Raw genomic sequence first — 14751 nt, 5'->3', positions numbered from 1 at the left:
GTCCATTGTCGATGCTCTGGTAAGAAGGTGCGAATCAGAAAGGCCTCTCAAAATGGGATTATAGAGGCAATTAACTGGTTGTTAAAAGCCTCAAGGGCCTATTGCACCTCTTGGAGGCGGGATGGAAACGGGGTCTGAAACCCCGATTCTGGGAAAATTGCTTGGAGGCGGGATGGAGGTGAGATTTGAGCTGGCCGCCATTTTTTGCAATTTTAACATCTCACACGCCTCCAATCCCGCCTCCTCAGGCCTGGCAAAATCGAGCCCATAGGTTCAGTTGGTGGTATGTAGCATTTGTTGAGGCATTGACTCACCCTAACCACCTGAGTGAGGTCGTTAAATTTCTTCCTGCAATACGCATGAGTCCTGGGGACCACAGTGCTGCCCGAGACATGCTAGGCTACCTCCCTCCACATGGTGTGGAAGACTTGCGGCGAGGGCCTCCTGCCACTTGCTGGGTAGAGCACCGCCCTCCGTCTTTCCACTGAGAACACCAATGCCTCCAATGCATGGTTGCAGAATATGCAGGCTCTCTCCCTGGGACATGGATCTGTCATGAGTACAGCTGCTTCAGTCCTCCGGCTCCTTCTCCTTGACCTGCTGCTGGCTGAGATGGCTGCACAGCCAGCAATGATGAGAATGAGGTTCTGCAGCAACAATGAACCTCCCATTTAAGAACTGGAACAAGCCCGTGGCAATGATGACTTGTGATTAGACTGCACCTGATATTGGTCAGCGCTTCGAGTTTAACACCATTGAGCTGGGCCATTAGCGCCTGAATTAGCACTCCCATCCTTTCTTTGTGCAATGAGACTTAATTTTGAATGCAGTCTGAAGCATTAGTGTCTGGCACTAGCTCTCAAGCTTTTCAAAAGTTACCACCCATTCCTGGGCTATAATGAATTTCTCCCCCTTCAGATTTAAGTGGAGCAAAGATTTTTTTTACGCAGTGAGTTGTTGTGATCTGGAACGCGCTGCCTGAAAGGGCAGAGGAAGCAGATTCAATCGTAACTTTCAAAAGGAAATTGGATAAATACTTGTAGGGGGAAAATTTGCAGGGCTATGGGGGAAGAGCAGGGGGAGTGGGGATTAATTGGATAGCTCTACTAAAAGTCGGCACAGGCACGAAGGGCCGAATGGCCTCTTTCTGTGCTGTACGATTCTATGATTCTATGATTCCATGATTCTATGATTCTAATCACAGGAACTGACGTTCTGAGCCGGTTTGCTGAACACTGAGAACTGTACAAGCGGTGGGATGTGGTTACTTCTGTCACAGTATCCCTGAGTTGGCTGCAATCTGCCGCTCGGTATCTCTGGTTATCAGAGGGGCAGGTGTCACATCCCAAAGTATCATTTGATACGTCTGACGCAAGTGTGTAATTTCCAAATGTTAAATTTTAAAAGTTTGCACGTCCTTTCAGTGCTTACTCTACACAAAAAAATTAGTGAGAAAAAAAGTCAGATTCTTATCTGAGAGAATTGCACTCGACGTGATGTATAAAAGCTACTTTTTGACAATTAGTTTCTTCTTGTGTTTTACGGCAGGTAAGATTTTTTTTTAAATTAAATTGTTTATTCGCTTTATTTATCCTTTTTAAGCTTAAAAAGTTAGTAATTATTTTCCACAGCCCCAAAGGGGAGAATAAGCAGTTTGAGCACGAGGTAGGTGGGACTTCCACAACCTTAATTTCTTTTTAGGTTTATCATCAAATAAGATAAAATATTTGAATCCTGTTTTGGTGAATGAACAAATTGCCGTAGAATGTGATTCACTCATCAGAAATCCACAGTGCAATATTCAGAACGCTTTCAATTGTAAAGGAAGATTCTCCAAAACGTTAGGTGTCTTGAATCTGTTATTGTTTTTGATATATTATCATCTGGCAGGTTTTTGAAGTGAAACATGCCACCAGAGGTTGTGTGCAGAAATAGACTGCATGCAATTAGAGCTGTGAATGGTAAAGTGTGCAATTTGGGAAAATGACATATTTGTTTACCATCAATTTGCACTAAAGAAATGAACGTTGTTTAATGGGTAAGATCACAAGATAATTAAGGATGAGAAGGCCGTTCGGCCCATCTTAATTCAGCATCATTTGTTTCTTAAATGTTTCCAGGGTTTTTTGCCTCCACGACTCTGTCTGGAACTTTATTCCACACATTGTGTGAAGAATCTCTTGACATGAGTCCTCGAATTTATCTTTTACTAGTTTGAACCCGTGTCCCAGTGTTCGACTCGCACTGTTTAATTTAAAATGGTATTCCGGGTTAACATTTTCTTTCACAATCTCATATACCTCTGAAGCAATACCTTTCAGTCACCTCCTTTCTAAGCTGAAATGCCCAAATTTTGCCAGTTTTTCTTCACAACTCAGAGCCGGCATTCGGGAGGTCATTTTACACAGGATTACACCAGATATACGGCACAGAAACAGGCCCTTCAGCCGAACCAGTCCATGCCGGTGTTTATGCTCCACTCGAGCCTCCTCCCATCCTTCCTCATCTAACTCTATCAGCATAACCCTCTATTCCCTTCTCCCTCATATGCTTGTCTAGCCTCCCCTTAAATGCATCTATACTATTCGCCTCAACCACTCCCTGTGGGAGCGAGTTCCACATTCTCACCACTCTCTGGGTAAAGAAGTTTCTCCTGAATTCCTCATTTGATTTCTTGGTGACTATCTTGATGGTTTCTAGTTTTGCTCTTCCCCACAAGTGGAAACACTCTCTCTGTAACTACTCTATCGAAACCTTTCATAATTTTAAAGGCCTCTATTAGGTCACCTCTCAGCCTTCTCTTTTCAAGAGAAAAGAGACCCAACCTGTTCATCCTTTTCTGATATCGCAGTAACCTAACCATTGTCTTCAACAGAGAGTAAAATTGAGTGGTGTACGAAAGAGCAACGATCTGATTGCATCAGTTTCTCACTGTGCCTTCAGTGTTTGATTGCATTGCTTTGTTCCTCGCTGGCCAGAATTGGAGACCGTGCTCTAGGTGGGATCTGACCAGAGTACCGCAATGTTTGATCATTATCTCTTCTGACTTGTACTCTAGTTAAGGGAGAGATTTCATAGGAACATATAAAAATAGGAGCAGGAGTCGGCCATTCGGCCCTTCGAGCCTGCTCTGCCATTCAATATGATCATGGCTGATCCTCTATCTCAATACCATATTCCCGCTCTCTCTCCATTAACCTTGATGCCTTTTGTGTCTAGAAATCTATCTGTCTCCTTCTTAAATATATTCAGTGACTTGGCCTCCACAGCCTTCTGTGGTAGAGAATTCCACAGGCTCACCATCCTCTGAGTGAAGAAATTTCTCCTCATCTCAGTCCTAAATGTCCTGCCCCGTATCCTGAGACTGTGACCCCTCGTTTCAGATCAATAAATGAGGAGAAAAAAATATGCAGCGAGTTGTGATCTGGAATGCGCTGCCTGAAAGGGCAGTAGAAGCAGATTCAATAGTAACTTTCAAAAGGGGAATTGGATAAATACTTGAAAAGGAAAGATTTTCAGGCCTATGGGGAAAGAGCAGGAGAATGGGACTAATTGGCGAGCTCTTTCAAAGAGCCGGCACAAGCATGATAGGTGAATGGCCTCCTTCTGTGCAGTATGATTCTATGAACGTGCCATTAGAATAGATACCAGTTTCAGACCAATCTCAGATTTCACTGCTGTCTTCTGCAAAAATGGCGAGTCAAATTTAATTGTTAGGGGAAAGCTGAAAAGTGCATTACACATTTTCAACACTAAAGTTTAACAAGTTACCTTATGGACCGCCTGGGAATTTAAGAATATTGGCTACAGTTATACTAGTGTGAAGCCCAAATGACCTGAAAATATGTCATGGAACTGGGTTCATACTGCTCGGGATTAGTATTCTGGGGAGTCAAATCACCGACCTGACTCCTGAGTTCTACTGTCACCTTCACGCCAATATGCATAGAAAGGGCTTTGCATCATCGCAGTGCTGTTACAACACAGAGGCTCACTTAGCAGAAACGTCACTGAAATAAATGAATATTAATCTGCGTAGATCAGATAAAACCAGATTATTCCTTCAAAATAAACAAGAGTTAGAACCACAGGGCATAAATGGAAACTGGTGAAAAAGAAATTTAGCAAGAAAAATGTCTTTACTCAAATATTTCTCATAATAACTTGCCCAGCAAGCTTATGAAGGCAAACGCATTGGAGTTATTCAGAATACAATTAGGCACCATGTTCAGGAGATTGAGTGTACAGGAGGGGAGATCTTTGATGGGAAACAGTTTTTTCTAATCAATGAGTGTATATTTAGTCTACAGTGGAACTTGCTGAACCAGTTAACGTAAACATTGTAGCAAAATGATTGTTGAACAAGGTCCATCTCGCTGCATGGAATTACACAGTATTTACAGCACAGAAACAGGCCATTCGGCCCATCAGGTCTGTGCCGGTGTTTATGCTTCACTTGAGCCTCCTCCCACCCTCCCTCATCTCACATTATCAACATATCTATGTTCCTTCCTCTAGCTCCTCTGAAAAAATGATGTGTTATCAAAATATCTATAACCTCATAAACCCCTCCCTTCTCAACAGAAGTTAATGAAATAGGGGCCACACCTTGTTCAATTAGGAGGTCATGACATTGAATATGTGCAAAAGTGATTATACTTTGGGCATCAATAATCAATTTTGTTTGGGTGATATCAATCCTCAATACTGTTGTAGCCCCTGCGCAAAAGCAAGTTTTATAAATTCACGCCATAACTTGCCTCTGAGTCAGAAGGTCGTGGGTTCAAGCTTCGCCCCAGGATTTATCCCATAATCTAAGATGGTACTTCAGTGCAGCACTGGGGGAGTGCTGAATTGTCGGAGGTGCCAACTTTGGATTGGACGTTAAACTGAGGCCTGTCTATACGTTCAGGTGGACGTAAAAGATCCCGACAAAAGATGTCTTGGCCAACATTCATCCCTCAACCAACACCACCAAAACACAGTAACTGTTTAATTCAGCTCGGTTGGACCCTGCTGTTCGCAGATGGTTGAAGCGGTTGCTTACTTAACAATGATTACACTTCAAAAGTACTGCATTGTCATTGATTTTAAATGTTTCCCGCCGAGAGAGAAGTTGAAAACTTTTAATGCTCTCTTCAGATTTCTCCAAACATTGAAACTTCACCATTTAACAACGGTCAATCTTAACCACCATTTTCTCTTGGACATTCTGTAACCATTTACACTTTCTCTGGACCCATCTTTTAATTCTATACTTGTCCCATTATCACCTCCTTTTGCCTTGCACCATCATCCCTTTGGTCATTTAATAATTTGTGTCCTCCACCCTATCACAGACCTTTCCCTTCTGTTCTTTCCTCCTCTCCCTCTTTTTCCCTGGCTCTGTACCTGCTTAAAAACTGTTCATCTCTAACATTTTCCAGTTCTGACAGAAGATCATCGACCTGAAACGTTAACTCTGTTTCTCTCTCCACAGATGCTGTTGAGCGTTTCCAGCATTTTCTGTTTATATTTCAGATTTCCAGCATACGCATTATTTTGCTTTTGTAAAATTTCACCATTGTTTCTTTAGACTTTGTAGGCATCAAGTAAATAAAACTTATTGTATTGCAGCAATAACAACTTGCATTTATATAGCGCCTTTAACGTAGTGAAACGTCCCAAGGCGCTTCACAGGAGTGTTATAAAACAAAAGTGTGTCACATAAGGAGATATTAGGGCAGGTGACCAAAAGCCTGGTCAAAGAGGCGGAGAAGTTTAGGGAGGGAATTCCAGAGCTTAGAGCCCAGGCAGCTAAAGGCATGGCCGCCAATGGTGGAGCGATTAAAATCCGGGATGCGCAAGAGAATTGGAGGAGCGCAGAGATCTTGGAGGATTGTAGGGCTGCAGGAGGTTACAGAGATAAGGAGGGGTGAGTGAGACCATGGAGGGATTTGCAAAATATCATGAGAATTTTAAAATCGAGGCTTTGCCGGACCGGGAGCCAATGTAGGTCAGCGAGCACAGGGGTGATGGGTGAATGGGATTTGGTGCAATTTAGGACACGGGCAGCAGAGTTTCCAGTCGGTTCATTGATTAGAAAAAACTGTTTCCCATCAAAGATCTCCCCTCCTGTACACTCACTCTCCTGAACATGGTGTCTAATTGTATTCTGAATAACTCCAATGCTTTTGCCTTTATAAGCTTGCTGGGCAAGTTATTACAGAAGACATTTTTCTTGCTAAATTTCCTTCTCACCAGTTTCCATTTATGCTCTGTGGTTCTAACTCTTCTTGCTTATTTTGAAGGAATAATCTGGTCTTATCTGATCTACGCAGTTTAATATTCATTTATTTCAGTGGAGTTTCTGCTAAGTGAGTCTCCGTGTTGTAACAGTACTGCTTCACATTGATGCAAAGCCTTTTCAATGCATATTGGCGTGAAGGTGACAGTAGAACTCAGGAACAAAAGCAAAATACTGTGTGTGTGTGTGTACGTGTCCATGTGTGTGTGTGTGTGTGTGTGTGTGTGTGTTTGTATCATGTGAGGAGAAGATCAGGCTCAACTCCAACACCCTCTCCTCCCATTCAGACATCTCTGACCAGGCATCATACAAGAGCAGGGGGGCAAGGGACCAGAGGGAAGCCAGTACTTGTGGAACTCACACACCATCGGATGAGTGAGTGCCTTCAGGAGAAATGGGGACATTTTTCTATATTTAAAAAATGATCTTGCTTTTTTAATATTTAGCGGTCGTGAGGAGACAAGCAATTCAGATTACACCAGTCTAACTAACAGTCAGCAGCCTGCAAACGTTTGAGACTGCAGAGGATCAGATAAATTCTGGGTGTGCTTGGCTGTGAAAAACATAAATCTAAGTGGGAACGGAAATAGAGAAAGAGGAAGGAAGATAAAACAGATTAAAAAACCCCCCAATAAAGTTAAGTTTAAGATGATGATGTTTAAGTAAGAAAGCCAGAACATAACAGGATATAATTGGTATATTGAATCCAGATACAGCCCTGGTGATCTTTCCTACTGTGACACAGTGATGTAGCTTAACTTTCAATTTTTATAGGGCTAAATAGCACCATTGTACAAACAAAATTCACACGTTTATCGAGGGCTAGAGATTATAAGGATGGAAAAATCCTGGAAAATGCAGACAAGGATTCCAAACATTCTTTTCATGTCAGACACTGATTTACAAATAGCTGCTCCAATTTAGGACACAGTATTCATAGAATTATATGGAAGTTACTGCACAGAAATAGACCATTCAGCCCAACTGGTCCATGCTGGTGTTTATGCTCCACACAAGCCTCCTCCCACCCCTTTTCATCTCACCCCATCAGCATAACCTTCTATTCCTTTCTCCCTCACGTACTTATCTAGATTCCTCTTAAATGCATCTCTGCTATGCACCTCAACCACTCCCTGTGGTAGCAAGTTCCACATTCTAACCACTCTCTGGGTAAAGAAGTTTCTCCTGAATTCCTTATTGGATTTATTAGTGACTATCTTATATTTATGTCCCCTCATTTTGGACTAGCGGAATCATTTTCTCTGCATCTACCTTATTGAACCCTTTCATAATTTTAAAGACCTCTATTAGGTCGAATATTCGCTGCTTGTGGCGCAGAGGAGTTATAAGTGCTTTTCAGCCAATGAAGTACTTTTTTGAAGTGTAGTCACTGTCGTAATGTAGGAAACTTGGCAGCCAATTTGTGCACAGCAAGCTCCCACAAACAGCAATGAGATAATTGACCAGATGATCTGTTTTGGTGATATTGGTTGCGGGATAAATATTGGCCCCAGGACACCAGGGATAACTCCCCTGCTCTTCTTCGAACTAGTGCCATGGGATCTTTTATGTCTACCTGAGAGAGCAGACGGGGCCTCAGTTTAACGTCTCATCCAAAAGATGGCACCTCTGACAATGCAGCACTCCCTCAGTACTGTACTAGGAGTGTCAGCATAGATTATGTGCTCGAGTCTCTGGAGTGGGACCTGAACCCACAACCTTCTGACTCAGAGGCGAGAGTGCTGCCCACTGAGGCACGGCTGACACTAGACCTGTCTTTTTAGTCCTGGAAATCATTTTTAGTTTTCTCCCATTATCACAAACTTTAGTTATAATCCTAATTTCAGTCTCGTCCTTTATTCCTAAATTTCAGTCATATTTTAGTTACAGTTTTAGAAAATAATTTTTGCTTGCCATATTATTATTAAAGCTTTTTCAGGTCTTTTTCCAAAAAGTATATGTTTCAAAAAGTTGTTTTATTTCTCACGGAGCCATGTCGAGAAATAAACTTTCCAAAGAGAACATGCCCAGCTTCCTCATAAACTACATTCCTAATATTGGTTGTTCACTTCTATATCCTCTCAAACTTAGATCTTTTTAAAAAAAACAATTTTGAAAAGGGATCCTATAGAGATGTGTACACATTGTACCTCAATTTCATGCTGTTTCATGTATTTCAATGCCAAGTCTCTCGGCAAGATACTGGTATAGCAAAGCCTTTGGAGGAGCAGGTCAACTCAGGCAGCAACTTCCTGATTACCAAGTGTGCATGTGCGGTCGCTGGAAGCTGCTGTTCTATTTACTCTATAATAACGGTGAGCGCGGATAGCCTCCTTGTTATTTTTAACCGCAAAAAAACTGGGCCATTGTGTTGGGCAGTCTCAAGCACCACAGTGAGTGAAGCACGACTTGATGCTGATACTGTGGGTGTTTCTAGGTCGCTACCACATTTGTTGTACACCTTCTGTAGGGGGTTTCTCTTGCTCGTTCTGGTCTCCTGCCAGGTTTCGTGCAATAATTACCCTTGAGTGATTCGACCCACTCCCCCTACGGTTCTAGACCTTGGACTTAGATGCAGAGAACAGTAGTGTAGAGAAAGAACTCAATAGACCAGGTTGAATAGCACGAAATGGATGCTTTTATTTTTAAACAGTTTGAAGCATTACAAAATACATGTCATAGGCACAGATTAAAGTTACTACAATCATACACAAATTTATGAACTTGACTCTATGGAAATGGGGAACACACGGCACATCGTAAAAGGGGAAACACATTACGGTTACCCTTAACTCCCTCCCCTATACCTAAACTAAGTTTCGACCTGGGGAACTTGGGATCATGCTCACCACTCTCGAAATCGCGAAAAAGGGGGTTCGCAGTCTTTTGGCACCGCTTTCCGTCGTCACGTGGATTTGGAAGCTTCTGGCGCAGTCGATATTCTCTCTCCCTCGAGGCGGTGGGGTAGACACAGCCTCGATGAGCGCTCGTTAAGGTTGAGATCCACTATCGTGGATTTGGGTTCATGGAGCAGACCTCAGCTGCAGGCTGCTGAAGAAGTGCATGCACATGGAAGAATCTTTCCGGCCTGGATCGCCGGTTCTCCAGAGAGTTTCTTCTCCGTCGGCCTGGGTCATCGATGATCTCCCGACCCCAGTACCCGGGCCACCCTCGTCGTCTTCTCGTCGTGGCCAAGCCTTGTTTGGCTGAACGCCGACCACGTTGTCTTTTCACCGAAATCGTCCGTCTTTAAAAAGACGAAACGTTTTCATCGATTCCGCATCTACCGAAGTGGAAGAGGCGCCGATCCTGGCACCGTCCGTCCTTCGTTCGTCCCTTGTAGAAGAAGTTCTTGAAGAAATGGAAGTCTGAAGTCGTCCAAGAAGAAGCAGCCGTGAAGTCAAGTTCGAAGTTGTTCCCGTAGAAGTGAAGTAGTTCGAAGAAGTCGAAGTAGTTTTTTCTAGATGGACTTTCAATCCATAGTTATACTCTTTTGGGACAGTCTTATCTCCCGCCAAATCATAGTCCTGTCTTTGTATTAATTTTGGCGGGCAGAAATCTCTGCAGGGGCGCTTTGTCTTGTAACGGAGCCGGTGATAACTTAAACTGGCCTTCCTGGCCGATAATGTCTTTTAATGTCTTTTACATTGTCATCGCGGCTCGGTTCGCATATTGATCGGTCCGGAGATTTTCCTTGATGGCCGCTAAACGGTTTTTCCTTTGTACAATAAATGGGTATAAGTGTTTTTGCATTGTCCGCCCATATCTTGATGGGCCCCATCCTGTACTTAGAATTCATTGAATATGTATGCTGTTTCTCTGAGTTTCGGTTCCCAGATATTGGCTTTCGCGGGCTTACTGTCTTCAATCCACAAGCCTGTCTGGCTTGCAGTAACAGAAATAAAATGGTTCAGAAACTGATCACGGGGCCTGGTGGCCATTTTGTATGCCCTTTTATCAAAGGTTATTCTGTGCAAGCTTACTTTGGTCAATAAACAGTCTTATTTTATCCAGTTTTCTTGCGTGATGTTTGCTGAAAATTTTGAATCTTACACTTCTTATTAAGCCTACTTATTAATTTGCTCTGTGTATGCAGACCTGGTGCACTGCCTGAAGCCTAAAAAGTGGTCAGAATATCCTTGCTGGATTGTATTGTGCGGCACTGAGGCATGTGATAGAGGAAGGGCCTTGGTTTCATTCCGAGTCTGTGCTAAGTTAATTGATTTCAGTTGGGGCTGCTCTGGAAAGGAACACAATTGAGAGGGAAAAAATGTACCATCATTGCTTCCAACTGCTTTATCCTCTCTGTGTGAAGGAGTTTGTAGACATTACGAAAAAGGCTCTGGCCTTTTCATTATCCAAAAAAATCTTTATATGCCCTTGGAGAGCAAGAGGATGTGAGGCAAGCTCTTCCAGCAATCGAGTTAATTACCCCATTTTTGGAGTCAGCTTAACACCTTGGCTTCTTGGAGCTCATGAAAGAAAATAGAAAGACTTGTATTTCCACAGCACCTTTCACAACCTCAGGACGTCCCAAAGCACTTTTACAGCCAATGAACTACTTTTGAAGTGTAGTCACTGTTGTAATGTAGGAAACGTGGCAACCAATTTCTGCACAGCAAGCTCCCACAAACAGCAATGTGATAATGACCAGATAATCTGTAAATGGGAGACACATTTCATTTCACTTGCACTTTCCTCTGTGCTTTACTCGTCAGTCTTTCTTTTAAGTTCATATGAAAACCCTTCTTTTTTTTATCTTGCCAATCTGGTTTCTCATGCCTTGTAGAAGCTGAAGAAGGCGAGGGCAAGAAGGCAACTTTTCCCTGGCTTCAGCCATTCGGAAACGTGAGAGAGTAACACAGAGGTGACTTTACATTCCTTCCTTTTGAAGAAGTGCTTTATCTGCACTTGTTGCTTTTCCACTGAAACACAGCTGCGTGTAGCAACAGAGTGATGTGGGAGATTGTGGACATAAGCCACAGGTGCGTGCATTCCGCAGTGGTGCATATTGGTGATCTAATGCACCGCACGGCCCACGACACGACTGTTACAAGTTTAATACTTAAATTATTCTTTTTCTGTTCCGTTACCAGACACAGCAGCAGCTGAAGCAAAAGATGAGAAAACGATTTGGAGGCGAGCTGGAGATAATGTCACCCTGCTGTGTAAATACGGCCCACGGTCAGGTCTAAATGGCTTCTTGGACATCGAGTGGGCGATCGCAAGTACAGTCATTAACGAGTCAGCTAAGACGGTAAAAAAAAATGACAAAACTAGAAGATGAATAAAAGAATTATTGAAGCTGTCTCTATTTTCTAGTGATATAGATAAATCAGATTGTTTGATGAGTAAGATTCAGACTGTAACAAAGCAAAGAATAGCGGTGACGCAGTGCAATATTTGGTTTATTTTCCCTGTTGGTTTCCCATATTACAACAGTGACTCCACTTCAAAAGTACTTCATTGGCTGTAAAAGTGCTTTGAGACGTCCGATGGTCATGAAAGGCGCTATATCAATGCAAGTCTTTCTTTTGTGCCATCCCTAAGTCAGAGGGAATGGGGGGGGGTGGTGGGTCAACCCACTCGCAGGTCTTGTCCATTGTCACTCTAAAGCTGGGCACTAGAGATGAGTGAAGGTCCTCCCAGCCTGTTTGGAACTCTGTGCTCCTCCAACTCTGGCCTCTTGCGCATCCCTCACTCCCTTCGCCCCACCATTGGCAGCCATGCCTTTTAGCCATCTAGGAGCTCAGCTTTGGAATTCCCTCCCTAAACCTCTCCGCTTCTCTACCTCGCTCTCCTCCTTTAAGAGGTTCCTTAAAACCTACCTCTTTGACCAAGCATTTGGTCATGTGTCCTAATATCTCCTTCTTTGGCTTGGTGTAACTTTTTGTCTGATTACGCTCCTGTGAAGCGCCTTGGGACTTTTCACTATGTTGAAGGCGCTATATAAATGCAAATTGTTGTGGAAGCACCTAGTCTTCACGCAGTACTTTACCTTGATGGCATGGCAGAAACTGAGAACTCACCTTATGCGAACTCACTCACCTTCTGAGGACTCACCAATACAAATTTGTGTCACGCCAGTTCCAGAGAGCGGTATAAATGAGCTACAATACCAGGGGTCACCCTTCCACCCAGTAACTGTTCCAATCGACCCTTTCTCTTGAAATAAAACTTAAAATTTGGAAGGCCTTTCAATTTTTTTGCCACAAAAATGGTTAATGAAGCCTATTCAAAGAGTTTAAGAACAGTTAAGTCAGGAAGTCTTCTTTGAGAGAAGTAGATTTAGAGTACACAACGACAACAGTTTATATGAATAGACTGTTTTCAAAGGATTCAGGAACAGATAAATCACAAGGTCTTATCTGTGACATGTACCTTTGATGTAGGCAAAATATATATTATGGTGTATAAAGGAGCATTGTTTTCAACAGTTCTTCAGAGAGCTCGAAAGATAGAACTCAAAACTAAAAGCATCTCTCTTTGTGCGTATTTGGGCTGATAACCAGGCATCAATAAAGTCCGTTCTGTATACTCCACCATCAAGTGTCTCAGGCTTACTCGAAGCGTGACGTTGTGAACCATATCAGGAGGGAAGTTGACTTGAACAATGACACCAATTGAAGTTCGGGCACAATCCTTCATCGAGTTGTAACACTTGTTTATCTTTGCGGCAGATTATATCGCTCTCTGGTGGAAAGGTTTATAAGTCTTGTGATCCGCAGCAGAGAATCTCCTTTGCCTCTGAAAATGGCAGTGGGGGAGATGCTTCACTGTACTTTGAGTCACTGGTTGTGGCTGACAGTGGAATCTACCACTGCAAAGTGAAGAAAGAAGGCAATATTCATCAAAGAGCTTGGAATTTAACCATACATGGTAGGTCTTCATGTGTTAATGTATCTCGTAGCCAAGATAGGGAATTGTGTACACAGTGCATACAGTGCGCACAACACCTGTTACATGCTGAATTCACCTTCACACACACACACAGATTGTTCCTACTCACAATTCTTTTTGGATCGGGCACCTTGCTGCTGAATTAGGACCATGCTCAGAAATGCATTTATATCCCTGTGTTCACTAAAAATTATCTCCTTGTCATGTGCACACTCTTTGTAGAGGGCCAGACACCTTCTTCTGAAGCAATTACTTCCTCATTTCCAGCATCTGCAGTATTTTGCTATCGTACTTCCTTTGTTCTTGTGTTTCCCTGCTCCAGATTCCAGGTCTCCAACAATACTGCTCTGAAACCAGCTGCTAGATTGTGCGTGTGGATTCCCAATGTGGGAAGTGCAAAAACCTCACTAGGAATGAGATCACCTCTCATTCTTCTAAACTCTAGAGAATATAGGCCTAGTCTACTCAATCTCTCCTCATAGGACAATCCCCCCATCCCAGGAATCAGTAGCACTCTCACCTCAGAGTCAGAAGGTTGTGGGTTCAAGTTCCACTCCAGAGACTTGAGCACAGAATTTAGGCTGACACCTTGGTGCAGTTCTGAGGGAGCGCTGCACTGTCGGAACATAAGAACATAAGAAACAGGAGCAGGAGTAGTCCATTTGGCCCTTTGAGCCTGCTCTGCCGTTCAATAAGATCATGGCTGATCTTCTACCTCATCTCCACTTTCCCGCACTATCCCCATATCCCTTGGTTCCCTTAATATTCAAAAATCTATCGCTCTCTGTCTTGAATATACTCAACGACTGAGCCTCCACAACCCTCTGGGGTAGAGAATTCCAAAGATTCACCACCCTCTGAGTGAAGAAATTTCTCCTCATCTCAGTCCTAAATGACCGACCCCTTATTTTGAGACTGTGACCCCTGGTTCTAGACTCCCCAGCCAGGTGAAACATCCTCCCTGTCAAGCCCTGTAAGAATTTTGTATGTTTCAATGAGATCACCTCTCATTCTTCTAAATTCTGGAGAATATAGGTCTAGTCTACTCAATCTCTCCTCATAGGACAATCCCCCCATCCCAGGAATCAGTCTAGTGAACGTTTGTTGCACTCCCTCTATGGCAAGTATATACTTCCTTAGGTAAGGAGACCAAAACTGTACACAATACTCCAGGTGTGGTCTCACCAGGGCCAGCTTTGTATCATCAGCAAACTTGGATACATTACATTTCCCTTCATCCAAATCATTGATGTAGATTGTGAATAGCTGCGGCCCAAGCAATGATACCCCACAAGTACAGCCTCCCAACCCGAAAATGGCCCGTTTATTCCTACTCTCTGTTTTCTGTCCGTTAACCAATCCTCAGTAGGCTTTAAACGAAATATTGCGGGGGAGGGTTCAGGTGAGCGGAAATTTAAAAAGTCAAAGAGAAAGGAGAAGGCAATAGTGCAGGGTAGTGATAGGGGCAATGATAACCAGAGTGTGACAGGAAGGGTCGCAAAACTCCCGCCGAATATGATGGGAATCGGTCAGTGCCGCGTCCGGTTGCAAAGCCATTTGCGCCC

General features: G+C 43.2%; 1 protein-coding gene across 1 annotated transcript in view; it reads left to right on the top strand.

Moving 5' to 3' along the window:
• The first annotated feature begins 1419 nt into the window (after window positions 1–1419).
• The window catches only part of LOC147100267 (uncharacterized), a 29902-nt gene continuing 16570 nt past the window's right edge, over window positions 1420–14751 (top strand). Inside the window, exons 1-3 of the mRNA XM_085968225.1 lie at window positions 1420–1548; window positions 11383–11543; window positions 12967–13165. Of these exons, the coding sequence (XP_085824351.1) occupies window positions 1497–1548; window positions 11383–11543; window positions 12967–13165 (412 nt within the window). The 5' untranslated portion in view covers window positions 1420–1496. The remainder of the gene's footprint in view (window positions 1549–11382; window positions 11544–12966; window positions 13166–14751) is intronic.

Source organism: Somniosus microcephalus, chromosome 26 (assembly GCF_052327205.1).
Source record: "Somniosus microcephalus isolate GS21.2 chromosome 26, FLI_Smic_1.0, whole genome shotgun sequence".
NCBI lineage: Eukaryota > Metazoa > Chordata > Chondrichthyes > Squaliformes > Somniosidae > Somniosus > Somniosus microcephalus.
The sequence above is the reverse complement of the archived record's forward strand: the minus strand, read 5'-3'. Positions and strand labels throughout refer to the sequence as shown.